Source organism: Lontra canadensis, unplaced genomic scaffold (assembly GCF_010015895.1).
Source record: "Lontra canadensis isolate GAN:19392208 unplaced genomic scaffold, GSC_riverotter_1.0 scaffold68, whole genome shotgun sequence".
Lineage (NCBI taxonomy): Eukaryota > Metazoa > Chordata > Mammalia > Carnivora > Mustelidae > Lontra > Lontra canadensis.
In genome coordinates this window covers 1,635,598-1,662,077 of record NW_022631062.1, presented here as the reverse complement: position 1 = coordinate 1,662,077, position 26,480 = coordinate 1,635,598, and the positions used below count along the sequence as shown (strand labels likewise).

Genomic DNA, 26,480 nt, shown 5'->3' with positions numbered 1-26,480 from the left:
ATAGTGTCTCTGCGGGGAAGATCACAGCACACACACATGCAGTCTGAGTAGAAGCCAGACTCTCAGCCACTGGGAAAGTATGGAAGTTACGCCTCTTTCTGAGGTCAACTGTGAGATGGGTGTTTTTCCCATCTTCCCTAGGCCGAGTTCCTCTGCGCTTGGCCAAGGAGGTGGGGGAGTTGGGGGAGTAGGGAAAGTATTGCTCCTGCACCCATTAAAAACTGCTTTTTCTTTTTCTTTCTTTCTTTCTTTCTTTTTTTTTGCTACAGTCCTGTGAACTCCTGAGTGCAAGCAGCATGGGCTGTCAAGCCGGGTGCTCCAGGGATATGTTGGGTGGCAGCCACGAAAACTAAGGCCCAATGTGTATAAGCTCCTTCCGGGGAGATACAGGCGCTTTGGAGTGGGCTAGAGGGGAGTGGACAGAGGAGGCATCCGCTGGCTTCCCTGTTCTCTGGTGGCTTAGCAGGCAGCCCCTAGATGTGTGCTAAATGTAGAAGCTGGACTCTGAGACAACAGTTTTTAATATATGCAAACAGAACCTTTTCAGGGAAAGATCAAGAGATAGTCCTCTAGGGCTGGTTAAGCACCATTTCCTTGTTAGTCTTCTGGGCCTGGGCTCATGGCTACAAGCCCTGCTGGCTTAAAAAGAGGTGTTTCAGGATGCCTGGGGGGCTCAGAGGGTTAAGCGTCTGCCTTTGGCTCAGGTCATGATCTCCAGGTCCTAAGATCAAGCCCCATGTCTGGCTCCCAGCTCGGCGGGGAGTCTCTTTCTCCCTCCCCCTCTACCCCTCCCCCTCTACCCCTGCTTGTGCTCTGTCTCTCTCAAAGGAATAAATAAAATCTTAAAAAAGCCATTTTAGGGGCCCATCTCTGTGTTAAAACTTGAGGCACTAAATGTGGGGTCCGACCTGTTCGGCGGGGGGACGTTGGGGTTGGCAGCTTCCGGCTGATTGTGCGGCATCAGGTCAGGGTTGGGGTTTATGGTGAGGGCTTGGCTGAGCTTTTCCTGCCCATTTCAGTGTGTAGAAGAGTAGCGCAGCCAGTTGGATTTTTTCTCATCAAAAATGAATCTGGGTGTAGTGGTGCATTTGCTGTGTTCTGGGGAGGAGTTCAGGGGCCTCCTGTGTCCCCATCTTGGGCCAGATCCCTCAGCTCACTTCTTAACACGTTTTGATATGACTCAGTTCTTCCCCACCTTGTATTTTCAAAGACCTCATCTAAGTAACTCATTGTATATTGCTTTAGAGCTTGGAGTTTGATAGCTTCGTTTTTCAGTCAACTTAAACTCTAAGCGGTATTCTTAACATTCCACATCAGGACAGATCCCATTTAAAGATCAGAGGCTTCTTACGTACTTTTTAGGTGGCCGCATCCTCTAGAAGGCTATGGATGCGTGACGTGTGACGTGAGAAGTCCCCAGCCCGCTCCCCCCAGACGAGACCCCCTGAACACATCTCTATTCATACCTTCCCCAGGTGGGTCAAGTTCCAGTATCGAGACAGTGAGGAAGGCTGGGGCACAGGTTGTAAAAAGGATGTTCTTGGCCCAACCTGACTTAACTGTGTTTGTATTTTTGTTTCCTCAAAACTCTCTATAGTTTTATTCATCCTAATATTCATTTTGAGATTTTGCACAAACATCTGAGAGCAGATGCGCCCTGCCCTGGCTAGAGCAAGAGGCGTGCTTTAGGAGAAGATACTAACAAGGGGATCATCTCTTTTAAATCTTCTAATAGTAGGACTATCCTAGCATTAAAAAGCCCTGAAAGGACTTTTTTCAAGTTTTTTACTGTGGAATCTTTACTTGTCATTTTTTAGTGGACTTAAATTGTGACTTTGTTTTCATCTCTTTACCAATATGGAAGTCAAAGTTCGAGAAATGAATGGTTGCTACTCTGTCCTCTAGAGGTTCCTGTGCTCTGTGGCCGGATTACTGTCAGAGAGACTGCATGTCATCTCATCTAGACATACTCAGTTTATTATGTAACTTAAACAGCTGCACAAAATGCTACAAAAGCAGATTTTAGGTAGTGTGACAAAGAGCATACTACTTGGGGTCCCGAATGTTGTTCTGCCAAGGATCCCGAGGTGGCATCTCAGCAACAGCCGTGGCTCAGTAAGTGACAAGGGCTGGTGGTCCTTACTCAGAAACTTCAGATGATGAAAATCCCAGTGCCTGATCATGCTAACAGGTAAGTAAACAGAACAGACAGTAAAACGAGATCCTAAGTAACAAACTTAGCTCTGCTTTTTTTGAGAGTTAACTGTTAGATCTAGAGTGGTGGTGGTGTATTCCCCCCCCCCCCGATCTAGATCTTTTCTACCTTGGAGCCAGTGGAACATGGTCCCTTGGGAAGGTTCAGCATTGTTTTTACTTTCCCCACACTTAAGCTTTATATTAATCCCGTATGTATAATTGCTTTTATTTGCCGACGCTAGTCAGAAAATTTCTATACTTCACACAACTATAGAGATGGGGCGGCATCCTCCTAGAAACACGATTTCCATCCACATGTGAAATCTTGATCATGCATACTATTGAAAAATGACACCGTACTGCAGCCAGAGAAAGAAGAGTATTTATGTATGGTAAAAAGGCAAGTGAGTGAAGCTATACCTTTATTGCATTACTCTTAGTACATCCACAACTATTTCCACCTAAATAGATCTTTAAAATAAGCATACACAAGTATTGACTATTATCTACAAATATTTATTGTAACACTTGAATAGAACTACAGGAAGCCCTTGGCACTGATAGAAAATATTGATTCACTGTTAGGTTACAAAAATTTATACATAGCAAAATTTAATGCTCTTTACATAAAAAATATTAGACTTAAACAAAAAACTTCCAAAATTCCTGGTAATAGCTACCAGAATTAGAAAAGTAAAATTAGGCTTGAGACACTGCCTGTTCTAGAACACTGGACTCTAACAGCACCTCCACTGCTGGAAAAAAAATATTTAAGTCTGTCATGCAACAGGAAAACAAAACAAGCTATTCTGGAACAACTGTTCTACACGGAAGAGAGCTTCTCCCAGTTAAAAGAAAAAAAGTCAAGATCCAAATAGGCATTTTTAGGCATTAACAACAACAACAGAAAGAATCCAAATGAAATACTATACTTGATGTTCAATTTTAATAGCATCTTGATAAAGGTATGCTTCCTTTCATTTTAATACATTTCTGCACATGTATATGTTTTAAAATCCAGGAAACAGCCAAACCACAAGTTAATTCTTAACATGAATATACATAGTTAACCCTATATTATGCAGCCCCTTTTAAAAAGCACTGATGCACCCAACAGTTATATGTATCATTTCATAAAGAACAACACAAAGTTTACCGTCACTAATATCCAGTACCTATAATCACTTAATGTTCTGGAACACAATGATTTAGAAGGCAAGTTTCTTTTGAAAATGGCTTAAACTCAAGCAGGTGTTTTTTTGTTTTTTTCTTTTTTTATGTTGAACATCGAACTTTTATTATTCCAGGAAAGATTTTAAAAAATGAAATAAATACCAACCCTAATTTAAATCACTTAAGTATTCAAGTCTATAAAAGTAGGAGGAGGTCTGTGGTCTACTTGTAATTAGGTTTTAGATAGTTGGTATGAAACTGTAAACTTGCTATTCAGACCACGTAGAAATGGTTGCGAATGGTGGTCATTTTAATAAGGTAACACTTCTTAATTAAGAAAAACATTGGTGGAACAAAAGTCTGTGAAGGATTTGGGGTCTCCTGTTGTAAAATAAGTTCCTAGAAATTTAAAACAAATACTCATTAAGGCAGAGCTGACATTTATTTCCCAGGAAAGAAGAATGACAACTGGGCCATTTTATTTAAAGGAAATCTATTATTAAATTGATTCTGGAAAGCTTGTCAAGGAGTTAGAATCCAGCTTCTTTGGGGGCAGGTGTAGCAGAATTATAGTAGCTCCTTTTAGCATTATTGAAAAATAGATTTCTGATTGGGTCAGGAGATTAATGTAGGCTGGACCCAAGGGGTAGGGAAGGCAGCTAATTTTAAAAAGTCAATTGTTAAGAATCACATTTTCTTTGAGCCAAAGTTTAATAAATGTCAGCTGTCAGAAATGGAACCCCCCCCCACCCCCATTCCATTTTATTCACTATAGATGAGTGACTGGAGGACAGATGGCGTATGTGAATTGATGGTCACGTTCCTTGATGCCGGCACAGCCTCGGTCCCTCTCAAGGAACAGGCCATGTCCCCATCGCCTGTCCTGGTAGGATCGCTCTACCGATAAACCTGAACATGCCACCAATTTCAGAAAGATCAACCATCCTTTTGTCAAAGTGTTGCCTTTTAAAATGGCTAACATGAAACCTCCAACATCTGCGCTAAAGAAAAAGATTGACCTGCTGGAAGGTGTTCCTAGAAATACATCCCAGCAGCTGGAGCCAGACAGTGAAGTGGATAGGCTGTTTGGTGGGGGACACATCTGTACTGCAGAGCAGCTGTCTCGGCAGTGGGCAGAGCTGTCAACGCGTCGGCCGTAACGCTCTGGCAAACATTTATGTGTACGAATTGAGTTGTTCTTTTGACCGAGACTGGATATCTTGCAGTTCCTGTTCTTCCTTTGCTTTGATATCCTGGTAAGCCTGCATTTTGCTTGCATCCTTTAAGTAAGCCCAGTTAGAAGACAGTATCATGAGGAAGTGGATCTGGAAAAGAAGGGTGAGCATGATGGCTAGTGAGCATGTCAGAAGGCAAAGCAAGCTGCTAGGCAGTTAGACGGTCTGTGCTGTCAAAGGGGAGAGGGTTATTCTGGATTAATACTCATTCTGCTGTCAGAGCCATCAGATCTGGAAGCATGCTCTACCAGTATGCTTAAGAGTAAGAGGCTGAAGAAAAGTTAGTATACAAACACAATGAACTGAAAAAAAAACGGCCAAAGTTATTGTTAAGAAAAAGCAAAAATGAAACAGGAGAGGGTTGTTTTGTCTTGTTTTTCCTTTACCATTTTGGGAGGAATTGTAACTAACGCAGACGTTCGAAGCACCTTGTGTGCTTATCTTAAAATCGGGGCAGTGCCAAGATCTTAAAAATCAATTCCCCGAAGGCCTACAAGTGAAATGATACTTATTTTGAGTAACTCATCAACTGCGGAGTTAACGGGAAAATTAAGTGAATATCAAGCCCAAAATGCAGCCCTCTAGGCCCAGCCCGCCGTCTGCGTGAGCGCGTGCGCAGTAGCACACCTCCGGTTTCCGTTCTAGGCCTGCCGTTAGTGCAGGTTACCGGGGTACAAATCCTTCTTCTCCACAGTGGAGGTGGCCAACCCTTCTCGCCCGCTCCTTTTCCTCATCTGCCCTGCAAAATCTACATCTCCGGTTCCTCCGATTTCCTTTTCAACATATTTGAGACTTTCCGATCCAGGCCCCATCGCTCTTGCGCTCAGCACCGGACGTGCGGGGTGAGAGCCGGCTACGAGCAACCAGACACTCCGCACCGAAACGCACCGAGGCGAGGTTGCTGAGAAAGTGTGCTGCGGAGAGCTACACGCCCCACGTACAGATCCTGGTCCCACAGAAAATGACAGGGTGCCCTTGCTTTTTCTTCACATTGTCCTCTAGCTGGGTGGGCTAACTGGAGGGGCCTGTACTGGGTAGTGAGCCATGAGATCAGAAAAAGAGTTGTAGTCAAATTTACAGTGCGTTTGCCTTTTTTTCCAGAGTCGATGAAAACGCGTCTCTCTGCCATCTCCTCTCCAGCACTGGTATTGGTTATCAAGCAAGCGACAATAACAGACAAGGCCGGTGTTACAAAGTTTTAACACTTCATTTAGAGATACTGCTCCAAGTTCAAGAGAATTAGTTTTTAACGGATGCTCACCAAGGTCAGTACATAACTGAATCCTTTTCACAACGTGGAAATAGCCAGATCTCATCTTTTTGTAATTCACTCAGGGTAAGTCATCTTATTAATCTACAATGCAAAATGAGTGGACTAAAGCTATTTACAAATTCCTGTCACCAGACTGCAGCAACCTAGGCTCTGCTTTAGTCAGGGAGATGTCAGGCTCCCGAGGAGCGCTCCCTACGGCTCCTCGTTGGCCTTAAGCAATTTAGAATTTAGTGCAGCAATCTTCCCGACTCTTAAACTTCAAGACGGCATAGTTATAGGTAGTAGCCATCATGTAGATCAGCTGGTGGAAGAGAACAGAACACGACAGTAAGATAACGGCAGTCAGGGCGGCCGCCCGCTTGGGACCCACAGCCTGGCTTCTTCCCCATCTATCATCACCCAGAAGGGGGTCCTGCGGGGCACACAGACGTCCTCGTGCTTCACATGCACACCACTAGTCCTGGCCTCTGCCCTCAGGCTGTTGATGCAGAAGCCTGGGAGGTGCTGGAAGATGAAAAGCGCCAGGGAAAGCTTGGGGGCCCGTGTCCCCTGGTCTTCCCCAGCCTGCCCCTGTGGCGGCACAGAGTCCACCGCCGGCCCCTCGCCCAGCAAGAGCACAGGTCGCCCCCAGGATGCGAAAGGCCGTCGTTTGCGGGGGCCAGAAAGTTTCCCTCTGGGTCTACCAAGCCTCGATTTCTTGAACGCCCACAGCGAGCCCTCCCGACCTCTGGCCGTACACGCAGGAACCCGGGGCCCTTTATACTCGGCTCCTCCTTAGCGGCTGGTTCCCTATCAGCCCCTTTCCCTCCATGCGACCATCCCTGCTCGTGGCACGGGCCTGGTCCCCGGCGGACACGCAGAGTGGGGCCCGGGGTTAGGCTCCCAGCTGCGGTCAGCCAAGGCCCCAGTGGCTTGTCTCAGACTGTCACCGAGCCGCCTTGCCGCAGGCGAGTCCGTGCTGGGGCAGGGAGGGGGTTTGCATTCTGTGATTTTGCTCCTGACAGGTTTCCTGACCACAGTGCCCAACGAAGGGCTCTTGAAAGTCTACAGAGAGCAAGACGGCTCGGAGGGGCCACGGAGCTTCCTTCAGGTAGGAGCCGTAGTGTGGACACCAGGAGCTCAGTGTTAACACCGTGGTGGTCTACACTAAATCAGGTATCTTGGAGCAGAACCACATCAAACAAGGTTATGTGGTGATACGTTTGGCAAGAGATGTACCCGGTGGTGGCAGAAAGTGAACCCTGTGTGTCCCTCTAGAAACAGCGGCTCAGTGGCAGGGGAGACCACCAAAGCAGCTCACCCGTCCCGGGACGGAGGGCTATCTACAGGCAGTGCCAGCTGGAAATGCAGATTTCTTGGCAGAGATGCCCGGCAAGTCCAGGCCCACGGTGCAGCCCTGCCCTAGGCCAGGCCTGGGTACTACCCTGTCGTCTTCCAACAGAATCCAAGTTCTGCCACCTGCGCTCTGGGCCTAACAGGCAGTACAGTCTGCCTGCACCCCAGCCCGGGGGGAGATCTACACGGGTGACATGGAACCGGGGCTCTGTCCCGGAGGTGGACCGCAAGAAGGCATGTCTGGCAGGAGAGCCTGGAGGGAGGGGAGCGGCACTAGGCAGGCGCGGGGCCGCAGTTACTCACCAGGGCGATGACGGTGGCACCAGCTCCGGCGCAGGCCACGATGAACAGGTGGTAGGACATGTAGAACTAGGAAAGAACAGGGCACCGGGTGAGCACTGTAGGTGGAAGGGACGAGCCTCTACCTGGTCCTGCTCCTCCGGGGCTGCTTTTCCCGGGGCCGCTCCCTGGTGGGGGGTGGGGGGGCTTGCTAAAGCTTCCTGAGGCCCGGGCTGTACCCATGACTAGTTAAATCTCAGTGATGGGCGGTATAATTCTCCTCATGACTGCCCTGTGCCGCCACTCTTGGGAGCCCCTGCTTGGAACCAGGCCCTGGTATGGAGAAGCCAACTGGCCGACGACGGAGGCGGGGCTGACGGTTTCAGTGACTCACGGCTTTCCCAAAGCGGGCTCGGATTCCCCGAAGGATGCGAGCTCCCCCTGGTGCCCTTGAGAAAACAGCTCTAACCAATGCCGAAAGCATGTTCTAAGGCCTGAGTTTAAAGCAAAGTGGGTTAGGGTGTACTGTGAGCTAAGAGTAAGTGAGAAGTAGTGATGACCAGCTGTGACTAGATTGAGAGGAATTTGTCTTCTATACAAATTCTAGGGTTTTTTTTAAAGGGGATCTTTTCTATATGAAAATTTGCATTTGTCCCGTGATAAATGTCCCACTTTGAAAAACCGTGTGAAGGTGAAAGAGAAGAAGCTACGTGTGTTTTCAGATGGAGGCGGTTAGGGTCACTCTCAAATTAGTGCCCGAGGAGAAAGCTCTCGGTGTGCTAAGGGTCCTCCCTGAACCCGCTGGACCATGCGAAAGGGGCCTTTTCTAGGTCAGAAATGGGTGAGTATGGGTGAAGACCGACTATTGGTTTGATATTAAAAAGTCTGATATTAAAAAGCCTTCCTTCCTAGCATCTGTACCACCTCCTGCTCTGTCTCCCCAGGAGGGCCCTTTCCCCAGCCAGCTCTGCCAAGCAGCCATGTCCAGGCCCTGACAGGAGACCGGTTTACCTCACTGGTGTTGCAGATGTTCTCGAGGGCGGAGCCACAGATTTTCCCTGGGAAAGCATTCCACGGGATGATACCTGTGAGGTGAAGCCCAACAGAAGGTTAGTGGTCGGTTAGTGCCGCCCCCCTCGCAGTGCCCCTTGCTCTCGCCCATCCCCGCCAACACGACTCCTCTGCTGACCAGGCCGGAGAATCAGTAAGAAGTCCTACTCAGCTGGACAAGAGCCAAGTCAACTGGTCCTTAAGTGCTTTAAACTGCTTTGTTTTCCCTGCCAATTGCGCTTGCTTGAGTTGACCTCATATTGTAAAAATTGATTTTCCAACCAGTTAAACAGCTGGAGGACAGCCACCTTCATACAGGATTTCCCAGTCCATGGACTTCCTACCGAAGTCCCAAAACTGAGGGTCTATACTCAAAGTTTATGGAATTTGGATTCTGTAGGTCTTTTATATTCATTTCCACTGGGATTGGAAATCCAGTTGGAAATTTAAAAAACGGAAGCATGGTGGAGTCCATCCCCTGTACCCCCTGTTCCGCCTCTCTACCGCACCATGGCCCACCGGGTTGCTGGTCTCTGTGCCGTGTACTAGGTGTGTGCTTTTAAATATTAAACACAGCTCAAGTTACTCTTCTCCCGGGAGGTAAGGAAGGCTTTCTTTACAAAGTGCCTTATCCCTTCCATCCCTGCCATGGGCCCAGAGATCCTGGAGGAGAACGGGCAATGACAAGTCCCCACGCTGTCCGTGAAAACCAGTGATTTCACATAGAGAAGACTTAAAAATAGGATCGCTAATGGCCAGAAGTGTTGAGTCAAATATTTAAGAATAAGGAAGCGATATACATCTAGACATTCACAAACACTTTTAAAAAATCATCTTTAGGCTCTGTTTTCAAACCATCAGGAAGACTAGTGCGGCTGAACCTTGGTGTTTATGAGAAAACTACTCCAGTGGGCAGTCCTGGGCAAGTTTCTCATTATGTTGTAAGAAAAGATGTTGAAGCCAAGCCCCATGGGAAAAACAAGAAGCACAAATGAAACCGTCCTCTCTCCTGAGAAATCTTGTCTTTAATTTTAATGAAAAGCCCCCCCCCCCCCGCCTTGCTGTTTCTGCCAGGAACAAGGTCCCTCAGCATCTTGGCAAGAAGCACTCATTAAAGTCCTGACTTGGGAGGCTGCCTCTCAATTTAATTGACAGGAAGAGCAATGGCCCTTCTGCGGCTTGTCAAAATGAACCAACCTTAGCTGCCCATTGCAAGTATCCCATTCATTAGAAAATGGGTTTGAAGGGGTTTCCAACAAGCCAGATTTTATTGACTTTAAAATATGTCTGGATTTTGTTGTGTTTTCCAGGAGAGCTGAAGTTTAAGCATTTGGTCATTTTAAAAGCCCTGATTTGAGGAGTGGGACATGGAAATTAATTGGACTACAGGGTATACACAATATTTTGGATAAAGACTTGAATGGTACAAAACTGAAAAAAATTGAAAAAAAAATCTGTAATCTTTTGATGTCCAGAAGATGGATTATAATGCACTGCTACTTGGTAACCCAGTTTGAAAAGTTTCCTTTGCTCTATACTTGAAAATACAACAAAAATCTGTATTACAACTAAGAGTGTAAGTGATGTTTCCCTCCAGAAAACAGAGCACACGTTAAGAATAACGTATGACAGCGATCATGGTGATTCAAAAAGCCACCCGTGTAATCACTCAGGTCCAGAGGGCTGCACAAGAGGCTAGAGGTTCCGCAGGGCAACGGAAGGGGACGGTACCGTATTGTCGGATGTCCACGCAGATCTGCTCCACAGCGGCCGTGCCGTTGGTCTGCGGTGACTTGATGACCTCACAGGTTGACCAGATGTTGTAGAACATAAATACGGGCACGGCAGAGAAACCAAACACACCCAGCCAGGCCACTCCCAGCACGTAGGTGAGGAACACGAACTGAGCAGAAAAGGAAGAACAATCATTACTGCGGGGGGACAGGGCAGGGTACAGCACCTGGGGGCGCAGTGCTCCCACAGCTCTGGCTGGATGGCGAACCCGGGGGCTGCATTCCCAGCACTGCCTGGGCCACGGGAGCGATGGGCACAGTGACAAGGAGAGGGGAAGCGAGGGCTGGGCCAGGGTGGTCGCGCTTTCCGGAGCTCCACGATGGACAGTGTGACCGCCTGTGCAGGTCCCCTTCTCAGGAGCTGGCCGCCCACCTGCCGCTCTTTCCCGGACTCACCAAGCGGAGCGTCCGGCTGCTTTCACGGGCCTTGATGTTCTGCGACGCAAGCGTTGTACGGTGACAGGTGCTCCAGGAAGCCCTTTCTCGGAAGGAACTTCCTAGTTTCACAGGCCCGCGAAGTCACTAAAGGCATTAGGTAACAGTCTGAAACAGCCCTGAACACAAGCTTAAGGCAGTGTCTGGTACAACATCCCTTTCCCTCTCCGCTGTTCCATCTGGAAGATCCGCAGCAGTTCTGTGGGCACGGCCGCTCTCCAGCCTGCTCTGCACACGTGTGTGTGGACAGCTTCGGGAAGAACTTCATCTGGGGGCTTCGCTTCACCGCCTAACCTGCCTTGACTACCAGTTTTCAGAGACTGGTGAAAGCTGTTCCAAAAACGTCACGTCAGGGTAGTCCTATTTTCAGATCGGGCACCCACGGAGCTTGTGGGCGATGCTCTGCTATTCTCATTGGGCGCTTCTCTTCTTCAGGCGATGCTCAAGACCTGCAGACCCGGTGTCCCTTTCCATCCTGCAAGAAAGCGCTGGAGGAGCTCAGGGCTGCTTGGGGGACAGGCTCGCAACGCAGGAAACTGCAGAAGTCACCTTTGCTTGTATCTCAGGGGCACGGATACTTTCAGAGGCTTTTGCATTTCTAGGGAGAGTAAAGCCCATTTCAGCAGTTTCACACTCCCTGTGGGCCCTGTGCTTATGGATGGGCTGCTCCAGACCAGGCTGCTTTTTCCTTACCCACCCTTCAAAAGGATCTTTGCGGAGGTATCAAAAAGAAAAGACTCGAACATGGCCTTCCAGAGGTCGTCAGGGCTCCGCAGGGCAGGCCTGTGGAGAGCGCCCCCTGCGGACCTCTCCTGTCCTGGGGCCTTCACAGGCGCTTCCAGAACGCGCTCCCCAGCAGCGGCTTTCTCATAATGGACCGGTGAGCACCGGGCCTGCTCATGGACAAAGGGCAGCTTCGCTGTCCCGGGTGGGCAGAGCTCGCGGAGCTTTCTGGCGGAAGCTGGTCTGCGCTAGCTGTCATCCGGCCTCCCGGTCACCTAGCATGCTCCAAGGCAGGTCTGTTCCCCGGTCTCCTCAAAGGTACCGTCCTGCCTCCAAGATAGTGCCGTTTGGTTCCAGACCATCACAGTAAAGCAAGTCAGTTTAATTTGGGCGTTTCCCAGTGCAAACTCCTCTTTATACTGTAGTCTGGTCAGTGTGCAAGAGCATTAGGTCTGGAAAAGACAAGGTACTGACCTTTAAGAAAATACACTTTATTTATTGCTCAAAAGTGCTAACCGTCACCTGAACTTAGAGTGGGTCCGTCTTCCGGCGGGCGGAAGGTCGCTGCTGGCTGCTCGGCAGTGACGTCTGTGCAGCAGATGCCTCTTCCTGTCACTCCGCAGTGCTGCAGCAGGCCCGGCTGTGCGACAGCGTGTCACCACCCAACCGCTTTCAGAACTGGACAGAGTCCTGGCCAGTGCCGCGACGGCTTCAGCAGGAGCCCCTTCCGTCCCCAGCCGCTAGCCAGCGCGTCGGCCTGCCCTTTGCGGCTCTGAAGCCAGGCGCTGACCTCTCCTCTCCAACTACGGAAGTCCTCGGGGGCATCTTCCTCCAGGGGAGGGCTGTTCGGTCTCCACTGGAAATCCGCGCTGCTGCACTTGGCGCTCCGACGCTGTGGGGTCGGCTTCTTCCCTTAGAGCCCGCGAAGCAACCTCTGCTGGCTTCCGACTTCCCTTCTGCCGCTTCCTCCCCATGTTCCAGCTGGTCTGCCCTTCTGTCCAGAGAACTACAACGGTCTCATCGCTTGTGTGTTCACTGGACTAACACCTTTCATTTCCTTTAAGAACTTTCCTTCGCATTCGCTCCTTGGCGGTTTGGCACAAGAGGCCTGGCTTTCCGCCTGGCCCGGCGCTCCACTTACTTGCCTCGCTAAACTTGGTCATTTCTAGCTTTTGGTGGAAAGTGAGAGAGACAGGTGACTCTTCCTTTCCCTTGAACACCTGGAGGCCACTGTAGGGTTAGTAACTGGCCTGATTTCAATACGTTTGTGTCTCGCGGAATAGGGAGGCCCAAGGGAGAAAGATGGGGCCAATGGCTGGTCCGTGGAGCAGGAAGAACGGACCCAGCCTGTGTCAGTTACTGCCTCGAGCAACGTCAGACATCGCCACAACCAACAGAATAAGGAGAAAGTTTGCAGTATTGCAAGAAGTACCAAAATGGGACAGACGCAAAACAGATACTTTGGGAAAATGGCACCGACAGACCTGCTGGCCACAGGATGGCCGCAGCCCTTCCTGCCCTTCCGTGTTCCACCACCACAGCGGCTGTGAAGTATGACGTATGAAGCCACCCTGCGTTCAAGGCACCCGGGGTGGCTTTTCAACATTTTGGAACAGAGATTTCTTGAATAAAACTGAACATGTAAAAGAGGCAAAAGTAAGCTGTGCTGGCGGCGGGGCGGAGGTCTTCACGCCTGACCTGTTGGGCCAGAAGTCCCCTAAGTCCCCTGTGCACTCGCGCCTGGTCCCCAAGAACCGCCCCGAGTCCCGGCCCTCTCCCTCCTAGCCCCCCGGCACAGCTCTGGGGCACTCCCTACCGCCCCCTTATTGAACACCTTTACGAGGTAAACTGAGGCACGTTAACATCTTTCACGACCTGTGCAGGCGTGTGTGGACACACATCTGCTGCCCTGGGGCAGCACCAGCGCGGGGAGAGGCGTCGCGAGGGCAGACACGGAGTCCAAGTTCAGACCCCGTGTCACAGGCTGCTAGCGCAGCAGCTGGCTCAGGGGAAGCCCGCGGGGCACGGGGCATGGCTGCTTTCTTAAGTTTCCTCTTCTGGGATACTAGCGCCCCAACTCTGGCTTTGGTTTCAGTTTGCTCTCATGGGCTGCCAAGGGATTAGGGCCACTCGGGGAGCGACTTCACAAAGACTCCGTCCCCCAACATGTTCAACACCAGGCAGATGTGCCCTGCGTCGGGGCAGAAACTGGACTCCCCGAGTGAGGGGGGAACTGGCTTGAGGTCCCCCCACACATCTACTTTCTGCTGCTCTCTCCCCTAGGCTCCTGACTTCTTTTCTTCCTCCTATGGCTGCTTCCTTCCCCGACCTAAGCACCACCCCCCAAGTTGGAGAGTAGTTGTATCTTTTTTTTAAATAAAGAGTTTTAAACTCATTTATTTCCCTGTTCTGTGGACTTCATCTTAAAAAGCCAAATTGAAATGACAGTCCCATCAGGACAGTCCCATAGGGGATGTGGAGTTGGAGGGGCTCCTATCATCCAAGAATTAAAGAGTTAAACAAGTGAGCAGGGGGTGGGGGCTCACTGCTGCACGGTGTCTGTCCCACCCGTGCCCCTCCGGGGGCGACGCAACCGGGGACATGCCGTGTGCACGGGCACACGCACGCCTCCCTGCCTGCACATGAGCACAGAGGAGGCATGCGGATCCCACAGGGGCCCCGCCAAGGCCGAAATCCCAACAGTGCCATTCTGAAGTCCCCCACACGCTGTCATTCCGGGGAGCTCACGTGGTGCCACCCGGCCCCGCGCGGCTCCGTGCTGATGGGACGGCTCCCCGTGCGCACTATCTCCCCGGCCTGGCGCTGACAGGGACAGCGACACAGAGCTGCGCCGGGCCCTGGTGTAAGACCTCGCTGATGGCAGTCACTGGGCACAGAGAGGCCCCCGGCCTCCCGCAGGAGCGCTGTCCACGCGGGCATCACAGCTGGCAGCCCTGCCCTCAGGACGACCATCACAGGCACAGGCTGGGGGCAGTCGTGCTATGGGAACTAAGGACTGGCCCAGCCCCTGATGGAGGACAAGACAGGCAGTTCGGCAGCCTGCCAGAGGGCGGAGCCAGGGCAGAACCAGCTGTCAGAGAACTTTCCAGAGCTCACCGGCTCAGAGATGCCAGCCCCCGAGGTGCCACTTGCCATTGCCTGTGAGTTCAGAGGACTGGGAGGTGGGCATTCACAGCAAGAGTGACATGGAGATAGGACCCAAGGCTCTATCAGATTATTTGCACCCTTGGAGGCGGGCATGTCCTTACATGCACGACAGTCTTTCCATCTCTGGCTGTTTCTCCTCCGTTCCCCCATGAAGGCTCCTTTTCTGGGGTCTTCCCGGTAGACCATGCTTTTCTCCAGGGCACTTTCCTCCACAATCCTGTCACCTTGTTCATGCCTACCACCGGTCTCTCTCATTTCCAGCCCAAGCGGTCGCAGAAACCCCGGCCCAGGGTTCTCGGTGATGTTCCACCTACTCCCCACCCCCGCCACGGCCTCCAGTGACTGAAAGCACACACGGCCCAGCTGGAGACTGGCCGCTCATCCCGTCCTCTCGAGATCAGTCCCACGGCCCAGTCCTAAGCGGCCAGCTCGCCCCCACTTGGTCTGTGCCCCGCTTCTTCCGCTCTGCCACAGGGGCCCAACTGGGATCTCCGCTGTACACCAGCGCCCACCCCGCTCTCGCTGACCTTGCCTCCCCCCACCCCCCGCCCCATTCTCCCAGCCACTCCGAGAAAGCGCTCGCCTTCGTGTGTGGGATGCCAGCACTCCCTGTTCAACGCTGGATTCTGAGCCTGGCACTCGGGCCCTTTCCTGACCTGGTGTCTCCCCTTCCCAAGCAGCGTCATTTCCATCCTTCTTCACTAGACCCTTCGGTTCCAGCTGGGGCACACTGCTGGCTCGCGGGAGCACCCCCCCTTTCCTGGGGGACTCTGAAACTTAGCAGAGCTGAGGGCCAGACAGGGAAGCAACAGGGACAGGGCCTTTCAGCCGTTTTCTTAGGACCAAGGGTCCGTCCGGGGATGAGCAGCTGCACGGACACATCCCCCCCGTCCCAGCTGCCCAACCCACCACCGAGTTTCCTTCTGGGACACTCAAGAAGCCCGTCTTTCAAGGTTCCCCATGTCTGTGGAAGGCCTGGCAGGGACCAGGGAGGCTGTGCAGGCCACGCGCCGGCCGTGTCCCGACCCCTCGGCTGTGCTGGGAGAGCACGAAGCAGCGCATGGCACACCAACTCACGCGTGGGGCTGGTGGCCAACACACCTAGGGTGCCCGGATGCGACTTTCACTTCGTTCCCGCATATAACCTTCCCCAGCAATCTAAGGACAGAAAACCATTCTCAGCTCGTGGGCCGCGCGGAGACAGATGGCAGGCCGGATTTGGCCCAAGGGCTGGAGTTGGCTCTGAGCTGCCTGAGGACGAGAGCCTGTGTTTTCCTCTTTGCACACCCACAGCGACTAGCAAGATCTGCAGCCGGGTGCTTAGTAGAAAAAGCACTCGGTACTTCCAGAACGAGTGGGACAATTTCTCACAGTACACCGTCTTCAGGGCCACAACCCACATTCAGAGACAAACGCGAGGGGGTACAGAGACAATACACAAGTGACCTCCTTCCACAACTTTCTACTCGAAAACCCTCGGGGCCCTTACTTCGTGTATATGCATAAGGGAAACGTTAGTACTCCAGCCAGGGATTTTCGTCTACCATCAATAATGAGCTGGAGGGTTTCTTCATGCTCCCCACTCTAACACGGTGGGACGGCGTCTGCGTCATGGCCTCGCCATCTGTGACCGATGGTGTAGCCTTCACTGAATACAAACACCCACCAGAGGCGGGACCCTGCGTGCGCGGCCGACACCCAGAGGCTCGGACTCACCATCCCGCTGATGCATCGGCCGCAGGCGGTGGTTTTGAACTCGCCATGCAGCTCCTTCACTGCGCTCGTGGTGTAGAAGCCTTCGGCCAGCAGGATGATCCCGTACAAGAAGAAGAAGGACGCGATCCCGTAGATGACATACTGCATCAGCTGTATCCTGGGGGAGGGAGGACGACAGCCGCAATGGCGACATTCGTCACAGGGTGAAGAGCAGACGCTGTGGGCCTCTGGAGGGCGTGACGAGGCTGTGCCACGTCCTGGGACCCCTTCCCACCCCGCAGCCGGCAGCCCCCACCGCCCACCCGACAGCAACCTGGGCCAGGCACCCCGGGGGCCAAACACTCCCAGCCTTCTCAGCCCTTCCTTCTCCTGCCTTCTCCCTGGGCTTTTGTTCTGCCTGCGTCCACGTAAGCGTTAACCAGAAGCCTCCCTTTCCTGCTAGCAGGGCCATCCCGGGGCAGTCGCCTGGTGGATGCCCTTCCCCGGGGAAGCCGGTACTTACACCTCACTCAGCAGGGCGTGGTCGCTGGTGTTGGTGGAGAAGTGCTGCTCAAGGATCGCCACGGTGCCCGCCAGGGCCACGTGCCCGCAGCCACAGAACAGGGCGACCCCAGAGAAGCAGAGGATGGTGGCCACCAGAGAGGCGTAGGGGACACCTCCCAGACACTTGATGCAGCATTCAAAGCAGCCTGGACCCAAAGGAGAGAAAAGGCAGCGGTTACGGGCGAGACGTCTTGGTCTTGATCAACACCAGCCCTTCGCAGACAGGGCTCGCCCTTGCCAGCTCCCCTCTCGCGCTCTGCGATTAAGCTCGCCACACCGAGGGCCAGTGGGGTGGCTGTCCTCGGCTCACATTCTGGTGGGGAGGATCCCGGGGCTCCAAGAGGCGAACGTGGCTTAATTTACTCGGGGTGAGTAGCAGAGCAACCACCCGACAACGAGTTCGGGAGTAAGTCACAGTTCTAGGGCTTCCTCATTGACCTGGGGCTGGTGGGGATAGGGGTGCTGCTCGAGTGACAGGGAGGAGCGGTTGTTCCACTAACAAAGTCAACAGAGAGGACAGCAGTGAAGCTGGGTTCAGAAAAAAATATCAACATGGTCATTGTGGAAAGGTGATGGATTTCTTTGGTCCCTACAAGTACAGTCACCAACATCCACTCAAGTGGGTCCACTCAGGTTTCATTCATGTCAACATCAAATCCCCTCATCTCTTTAATAAAAACGTCTGCCCGGCCCAGGCAATACCAGCAGTGCGTTATCCCTCCTCCCACTCCTCCCACCACACTTCCATCTGCCTCCTTCCCCAAAATGTGTTCAGAGTAAGAATCCAGAACTGGCGGGTGACATTTAAGTACTTGAAGGCAAAGGAACAGAAAAGAAAAACAAAACAAAACAAAAAAACAGATAAAGACAAAATGAGCATCCATGAAGTGAAATGAAGAAAGAGCCACAGTTAACTGTTCATCTTAAGAAGATTTTTCTTCATTTTTAAAAATAAACTTTTACTGATGAGGTCCATAATGCTCCCCCCCAGGGACAGAGCCAGGTGACATTTTCAGTATGGAGACATCTCTGCTTCATCTAAAGCAGTGGTGACCTTGGGGTTAGGTGCCCTGTTTGTATCGTCCAGGCCTTTAAGTAAATGGCTTGTCAGGGAAATCGAACCTGAATGCATCATGATGTTTAATCGCAATCGAGAGCAGTTATTTACTTCAAGGCCAGCACATTAACCCAGCTGCAACCCCTGCCCCCGGAGTGGTCTTTCCAGTAGACAGGGAAGGACTGGAGATGGGCTGCGCCATTTTGAGAAGCATCCCATTCAAAAGCAGCATCTGTCTAAACCCACCACAAGAGAGGACTATAAACCAGATTCCTCTTCAGTTATGGAAAATAAGGAAAGGTCCGGGCTAAATAAGCAAGTGTGCTTTCTTTCACTGCAAAAAAGACGGCTGGCTGTCATTATGGAGACCAACCTCCATGAAATGGGTTTATGAAACCACGTACAACGGGAATCAGTGCGTGGAATAGTCCAAGTTCACCAGCAAGTCAAGAGCTTTGGATACTTGATATTTGGGAGCAAGGAGGATGGCGTTCCATCTCATTCTGTCATACAGCTCTCTGGGGAATGAGGGGAGGGGAGAAGCGGGCCACTGAAAGTACAAGTTCTCTCCAGACTCCCAAAGCAAGAGCAACGACAGCCCTCAGCCTCGTGTCCCACTACGTAAAGAGCACACAGACCCCGGTGTGGGGTGTCGCTCACCCCTCCCCCCTTCTCAGCCTGTAAGATGGTGTGAAGATCAAGATGAACGCCTGCTTCCCCAGCTAACCAAGTCACAGCTGGTCCCCACTGGACCAAGAGACTTGGGTGCCCTTGGGACCACGTTGTCCAACAGAGCGGCCGATAAAACAATTCCACTCCTCAGTTGTCCTATTTCACATGCTCAACAGCCGCACGTGCTACAGGCTACCATACTGCACAGTAACTATGGAACATTCTATTCTCACAGAACCCTGCTTTGGAAGATACATTTTTGACTTGCTGCCTCTGCTATTTTCTGAAAAGTGAGTTGGATTCTTGGGAGTTTTAGTTCAGATTTCATGAGTTCAGTACTCTTTGGAGGCTTCCACAGAAAGACCCAATGTGCAGGCCAGGCACACAGCGGACATGCCAGCACGGACACGTCAGCTGGGCCGATGTTCAGTGCATCCCGCGGACGCATTCTGGGAAGACCACGTCTTTCCTCACGGCGGCAAGTGGGGGTGCGGTGGGGCAGTGCGCTTGCCCTTGAACGGCAACACTCAGCCTTCCAAGCCCACAGCTGCCACTTCAAAACAGTCTTTCATCCAAAGGGTTAGAGCATTCTGTTTCTTTCAAAGGAACGATTGCAGCTGCTCCCTGGCTCAGAAAAGACAAGTGGGGCTAGAAGAACGAAGCCATTCAGGCCCAGATTTACCAGCAGAGGAAGGCTCAAGTTTCTCTCTTGGAGTTCCTGCTCTCAAGGACTGCAGATACCCCATGCCGAGGGGCGAGTTTGGGACCAGCAGGGAAAACCAGGGACTGGAGGATTTGGGGGATCACGTCAATGAATGACACTCTCAGCACCCGCCAGCGCTCGTACGTTTGCAGCAAATGATTCTGTGGCTGCAGGTACTGGTTCCCACACACGACAACTCACCACATCGGTCACTGTGGTTCCACACACACAGACAAAGCTCTTTAAGAAAAAAAATTTCATTTATTTATTTGACATAGAGCACGCACAAGCAGAGGGGAGGGGCAGATGGAGAGGGAGAAGCAGGCCTCCCGCTGAGCAGGGAGCCTGATTCGGGGCTCGATCCCAGGACCCTGAGATCATGACCTGAGCCGAAGGCAGAGGCTTCACCGACTGAATTCCCCGAGGTGCCCACAGACAAAACTCTTATGGATCCTGCCAGCCAATGTGAGTAGAAGCTTCTGGAACACAACACAGGAAGAATATATAGGAAATCACATAGCTGGATGTGGAGCATGGTCTACCTCGCTGGTCAGTGACCTGCGGGGCTGACATTGCATGTGCGGTGGCCCCCTGACCTTCTATGAATGGATCACCCCACTGGACTTTCTAGGTCAGTCTAGAAGCTCTCTCTCGCCAAGGGTGTAAGGTATCTTTACACACAGGGTGGTCTGGGCCTATGCCACACACTTACCCCAGGGAAACCTAAATGCTCAGAATCAGCTTTCTGACTATGGATAGCAATACTGTTTGTGTTCTCATGTTGACAGTACAGGCAGGTATGTATGTGGCAGAGGGTGGCGGCGGAGGCCAGGACAGTGACGTGTGCTCAGGCCAGCCTCCCAGGCATCTGCTCTGTGCTCTTACGGGGCCCCGTGCTCAGCTGAATGCACGGTTATTGCCGTCTTGACAGTCGTCATCATCTTTGAACAGGGGTGTTGGAATCTTCCTTCTGCACCGGGCCTGCCACTTCCAGAGCCAATTTTGAGTGTAGGCACGTGGGAGGAGGCAAGAGGCCTTCTTTTCCCTTGATAGGCCCACAGGAGCATCCTGTTTCATTTCACAGTGTCCCCAGTACGGCCGAGAATGGCAGACGCCACCTCGCTGGCCACGCCATCCTTAGCCCAGTGCCCCAGCTCTATAGAGATACGAGTCAGGGCCAGAAAGAAGGACAAGGTGCAACCTCCCACCCTCACAACCATCACAGTCAAAGCTCCAAGTTCTCCTAAACCAGGAGTCGGCAAACTACATACAGCCCGTGTTTTTGTAAATACAGTTTTCCTGGAACACGGCTGTACCTATTTGTTTACACACCGTGGCCACCTGTGGCCTACAGTGGCAAGTGGAGTAGCCAGGACCCACAGCACGGGGCTTGCAAAAGCTGGACTCGCTCCCCGCTCACAGAGAAGGGCGGCAGAGCCACCCTGGGTGGCCGGCCGTGGCACTCAGAGTGTGGTCCCAGGCCCAGCGGCACCTCTGCGCGTGCTCAACGTGCAGATTCTTGCCTCCATCGCACCCCCCTCCAGGGGACATCTCAGCTCAGTGTTCATGCAGACAAGAGAGACTCTTGCCCATGACCCCACTCTGATCATTACCTCCGTGACTGGGGTCTCCTGAAGGCCTGGTCTCCCCGAAGCTGTCAGCTAAGCGGAATCACAGATACGGGGGTGGATGACAGCAGGGGGACGGGGGGAGCGACTGTTCATTCTTTCTGCTTCATTCCATCAGTGCACGGTCAGGGCTCGCCAAGTGCCTCTGAGGTCCCAAGCACAGAGCCGGGCGCTGGGGACTCGGTAAAGGGCTAAGGTAGGCACAATACACAGTCTAATGGAGTTTAGTCTATGGGGCAAAGGGACATTCACGCAATGGCTTTACTTCCCAAGTGCTACGAGAGCAAAGAGTGGCAATTTTCGGAGGCTTGGGGTGGGGTGCAGGGATGGCTTCCAGAACTTAAATAGGAAGGATGGATTTGAATTCATTTGATCAGGAGAGAGAAGGACGGGTAAGAGAGGGGTTCCAGGAAGGACTTAGAGCACGAAGAGAAGTTCTGTGGTGGAAAAGAGCAGAACACTTTCCCAGGCCCGCAAGAAGCCAGAACGGAGAGCAGAGGGAGGGCAGGACAAGGAAGGCACAAGGGCTCTACCAGAGCTGGACCGCCGAGGGCCCTCGAGGCTGCTGGACTTTATCCCCAGAACCAAATGACACCACGGAGCATCTTTGTCCGCAGGGAACAGACTGGGGTTGCACGAGAGCAGTGTGGCTGCTGAGCAACAGAGGGGATGTGGAGAGGACCAGGAACCCAGGGTGATAATTCAGGTGACAGATGACGGGAGCCTGGAGTGGGGCCGAGGCAGCGGATGGGTCCGAGAGCCGTCTAGCACGTCAGATGGGCACAACTCGGTGTGGATTCGCTGGTGAGGCTGGGGATGGGCCGGGGAGTACCAAGGGGGACGCCTAAATGTCTGGTGCAGGTAACCGGATGGGTGTCGTGCTGTTCCCCGAGCTCAGGCTGACCGGAAGACAGCCAGGCTTGGGGAACCGAGACGATGAGTTTAGTTTTAGACATGCTGAGTTTGAGGACACCGCACGTCATCTCAGGGGAAGCTTTCCAGGGGGCGACTGATTTCCTGGGTCTGTAGCTCCGAAGAGCTGACGCTGGACCCTGTGAGCTGCTGTTGGATGGCAACGAGAGCTTTCAGAGACCAAGACATGAGCGGACCACTGCTCACTCGGAAGTGACTCAGACCCTTTGCTTCGCAAAGCGTGGTCCTTGGCCGAGCCACAGCAACTCCATCGGGGTGAGGTGGGGGGATGGCAAGAAAGGCAGGTGCCTGGGCCCCGCCCCGGATCAGCTGAATCAAAGCGGCATCCTCGCAAGCCCCGTGGTGACGTGCGCGCCAGGGAGTCTGAGAGGCCCGTTTCTAGCCAGCAGTCCCCTCTCCCCTCTTCCCGGTCCTGTGGCGTGCCCCCAACTCCATCCGAAGGGCCCGCTTTGGGGCTCAACCCCTGTTTGGGGTTTTCTCCCCTAAGAGGCAGCCCACTGGGCTTGGCCAGAATACTCCAGCCCCTGCCCATCAAATGCACAGCAAGTCCCAGGGTCTGCAGTGAAGAAGGACAGAATGTTCCAAGTTGTTCGGCTGTCTCGAAAGGAGTGCAGCTGGAGGGCTTCCTCTGAGCCAAGCGGCTACTGGCTACTGCTCACCTCCGGGGTCCGGCGGAGCAAGGCCCGCGAAAGCCCCAGCGCGGTCCCCTCCTCTGGGTCACGAAAGGGGCTGGACAAAGGGACTGGATCAGGGACTGGGGCTGTCCCCAGGATGAGGAGTGGCAGGCGGCGTGGGGTTGGTGTCAAGGATCGGCAGAGCAGCCCCTGGGGGAAACTGATGCTAGTTAGGGGACATCAGCGCTTTTCTCGGACACCCCTGTGGTCCACAGACCGCGTCCTTCCCGAGCGTCGCACCAGCAGTGACACTGGGTAAAGCGGAGCTGAAAAGGCCAAGCAAGCAGGTTTGGACGAACATGATCTACTCATGTAAGCAGACGGAGTAAAACTAAAAGTCAACCCTAGAGTTTCTAGCACGTTTTACCAGGAACTGCCAGCTCCTCTCAGCGAACCCCTAAAAGCTCTGCGAGGTTCAGAATGTCTTAAGCCTTCGTTGAGCTGGGCTCTGGCCAAAGAGATTTTTAGATTTTGATTCACACAAAAACCCCAGTGTGCATTAGCCTAAGACAGTTTAAATATAAACCACATAGTAGGGAGAGAAAACACGCATCAATGCCTCCAACTCTCAATGGCCATGTTGTCTCCAGCATCTCTAGAACCTTTTGAGCTGAACAACAGAATAAAACACGTCTTGTCCTCGGGCTGGCGGATGGCCGTTGCCATGGCTGAGTTCATAACAGCCCAGTGATCTGCCCCGAGTTGTCTGTGATCCTGGCTGCAGGAACAAGGGCTCAGATTCTTCCCCAGGGAAAGAGTGAGTGAGTGAGAGAGAGAGAGAGAGAGAGAAGGAGAAACACATGCAGGCACTCTGGCCCGCTCTCATACACACCCCCACGCCCTCTAAACAGGGCCTTCCTTGCTACTTTGCTGATTTCCAAGGAGCTAAAAAATTAAGAAGGAAAGAAGTAACTGTCTGCAACTTTAAAACAACAGGCACCAAGGAAATAGAAGCAGACAGAAACCGACTTCAAAGACACAGAAGTGGCACCTGCCCGAGGCCTCCCTCCTGGATGCTGAAGGACACTAAGCAGCGGATCCCCCCCCACCCCAGGGGGTGACTCTACCCCCCAGGGGATATTGGGCAACATCTGGAGAGATTTTTCCGTTGATACCACACTGTGGGGGGTTGCTGCCAGCTCTCATGAGCAGAGGCCAGCGACGCCACTCGACGCCCTACAGCTCACGGGACAGCCACATCACGATCAGTAGTACCGAGGTAGAATAACCCAGACAGCGTAAGCACAAAAGGTTACATCCGGGGGACTGATGGCAGCGAGTGAAGACACCCTCCATCATTACAACCGGGAGTCCGCTACTGGCGTGCTGTAGGAAGAAGCCGGGGACGGCGCTGGTCACCCTGCAGGGTACCGCGCCGCCCTCGCACCGCACGCGGGGACACACGCACACAAGGGATGTGGGGACACAAAACATCAAGAGGGTCAGCTGTGAGAAGCCCCGCCCTCAGGTGACACGGGCCGCCCTGGTCTGTGTCAAATTCTACAATTCAGACAGACGAACGAACACTTCCACTTCACTCCGTTTGAAGAACATGACAGCCCAGAACGTCTCCAGTCCCGCCGCACGTTAGAACGATCTGAAGAGCATTTTCAAGCCCTGATGCCCAGATTTCCCCACAGACCCATTACCTCAGGATTTCTGAGGCTGGGGCTCGCGAACCAGAGGCTCTGGCTTTTTTAAGGACAAAAGCCAGCTCCTGAAACCATCTCAATGAGCATCCAAAGCTGGAAAACAAGCATGACAGAGAAGGGGGAAGCAACCTGTGACCGTGGGCCACGCTCCGCTCGTCCTATGGCCTGCAGGAGTAATATTATTTCTTATTATTTTTGCATGATATGACAAAAGGAGATTCAGCTCTCGGTGTCCATAAATAAAGTTTGACGGGCACGCAGCCATGCTCATTAGGTTACGTACAGCGTGCGGCTGTTTTCAAGCTGCAAAGGCAGAGCTGGGTAGTTGCCACTGATATTTGCCATGTGGCCCCTTAGGGGAAAAGTTTGCAAAGCCCTGTTAGGCAGCAGTCTTTCTCGAACTTTAACGGGCCTAGAAATTCTCTGGGGAGCTTGTTAAATGCAGATTCTGTTTAGGCAGGTGGGGGGCTGGCGGTGAGAGAGCATGCTTCTGCACTTCTCACCCACCCCCAGACTCTTCTATTCTGCTGGCCCCACAGGCCAGAAAAGGGAAATGGGGTTGGGGGGGGTGGGGAGGAGCTGGGGCCTGGGCCGTCCTGGGAGACTGGGGGCTCTTTCACGAGGTCTGTGAGGTTAAACCTCTTTTTAGAAATACCACTAAGACATTACTGTTTTTTTTTTTTTTTTTTTTTTTTTTTTTTTTTAAGATTCATTTATTTTATTTTTGAGGGAGAGAGAAAGAGAAACAGAGAACAAGCAAGCAGGGGTTGGGGCAGAAGGAGAGAGAGAATCCCAAGCAGACTCCGTGCTGAGCACAGAGACTGATATGGGGCTTGATCTCACCACCCTGAGATCCTGACCAGAGCTGAAATCAAGTCAGATGCTTAACCGACTGAAAAAGTCAAATGCTTAACCAGGCGCTCCTGAGATGTTACTGTTTTTACTGTGCTGACATCTGCGCGGTGACCCGGCCACAGAGTAGCTCCCATCAGGCAGTAGCAGTGAAAGGTACTCAGCCGCCAGGCGTTCTTCTACGGCACGCATGCACGGTTAAAAAAACAAAAACAAAAACAGGAAGGAGGGCGCCTGGGTGGCTCAGTCGGTTGGGCTTCCAGCTCGATTACAGGTCATGATCTCAGAATTGTGAGCTTGAGACCCGCGTCTGGTGCCATGTTCAGAGGGGGTCTGCGATTCTCTCTCCCTCTACCCCTTTCCCCCACTCACACCCTCTCTCAATAAATCTTTTTAAAAAAATTTAAAAATAGTTTTACTGAAAAAGGTCCGTGACACAGTAAAGAAGTGATGAATTTTACCAAATCACAACCTCCCAAGAATACACCTCTCAAATAGTGTGTGTGATGAAGCCGGAGGGAGGCACAAAGCACATGTGCAGCACACCGAAGTGTGATGGCTGTCCTAATGGAAAGTTCTAGTGTGACTGAGTTGCAAGCCAAACAAGTACTTTTTTTTGTTTTGGAACATCATTTTTTCTTGAATTAGTGACAAACTCTAGCTATGAAGACTTGGGTGTCTAGCATTTTCTCAAAGATGATCTAAGTGAGCTAGACAACCATTGGTGTTATTCTGAAAACCTTGTACCTGCCACAGTGAAAGTCCCAGCTTTCCCAACACCTAAAAGCCTTCTGGGTGAAACTGGTGGCGATATTAACAAATGGGACTTTTTTGATGTGGCATAATGAAATATGTCAGTTATCTGGAAGATCTGCGTGACTCGGAGAACCAGTATTTTCTGCATGACCGACATGTAAGGTTGCAAAATCATTCTTGTACACAGAGCCACTCATAAAGTCCAATGGAGAGCGACAGAGTATAAAACAAGGTCACGAATATGTCTCCAGAGTCCACATTACAAATAATCTTTAGGAAACCACCACTTGTTGAATTTTAGTGTATTATCAGGAGGAGTTTCACAAATACATGGAAAGGCCATTAAACCGTTCGTAGGTATGTCAAGAGACGAAGTTTTCATCACATACCTCAACCAAAACCAGTTATCCGAGATGCCTGGGGATGAACACAGAGGCAGACAGGCGAACCCAGCTGTCTAGCAGTGAGTCAGGTCTCAAGGACATTTATAAAAATCTAAAACCGTACTCTTCTTCTCACTGAAGTTTTATTTTGTTTTGAAAAGTGGTTATCTTTTCTAAACATGATATTAACATGTAATAGACTTGTTATTGTTATTTGAAATAAGTTCATTATTTAATAAGTTGGTTATAAT

General features: G+C 51.9%; 1 protein-coding gene across 6 annotated transcripts in view; it reads right to left on the bottom strand.

The window, feature by feature from the left end:
- Positions 1 to 2,564: 2,564 nt before the first annotated feature.
- Positions 2,565 to 26,480, bottom strand: part of GPM6B (glycoprotein M6B) — a 152,277-nt gene continuing 128,361 nt past the window's right edge. For 3 of the 6 annotated variants that reach the window (XM_032880163.1, XM_032880159.1, XM_032880162.1), the window contains 6 exons: positions 16,879 to 17,065; positions 16,377 to 16,533; positions 10,273 to 10,444; positions 8,503 to 8,576; positions 7,516 to 7,581; positions 2,565 to 4,694 (listed from right to left, as the gene is read on the bottom strand). In XM_032880163.1, the coding sequence (XP_032736054.1) occupies positions 4,545 to 4,694; positions 7,516 to 7,581; positions 8,503 to 8,576; positions 10,273 to 10,444; positions 16,377 to 16,533; positions 16,879 to 17,065 (806 nt within the window). In that variant the 3' untranslated portion in view covers positions 2,565 to 4,544. Of the gene's footprint in view, positions 4,695 to 5,792; positions 6,179 to 7,515; positions 7,582 to 8,502; positions 8,577 to 10,272; positions 10,445 to 16,376; positions 16,534 to 16,878; positions 17,066 to 26,480 lie in introns of those variants that run through there. The other 3 variants (XM_032880161.1, XM_032880164.1, XR_004385276.1) reach the window with 2 other exon arrangements.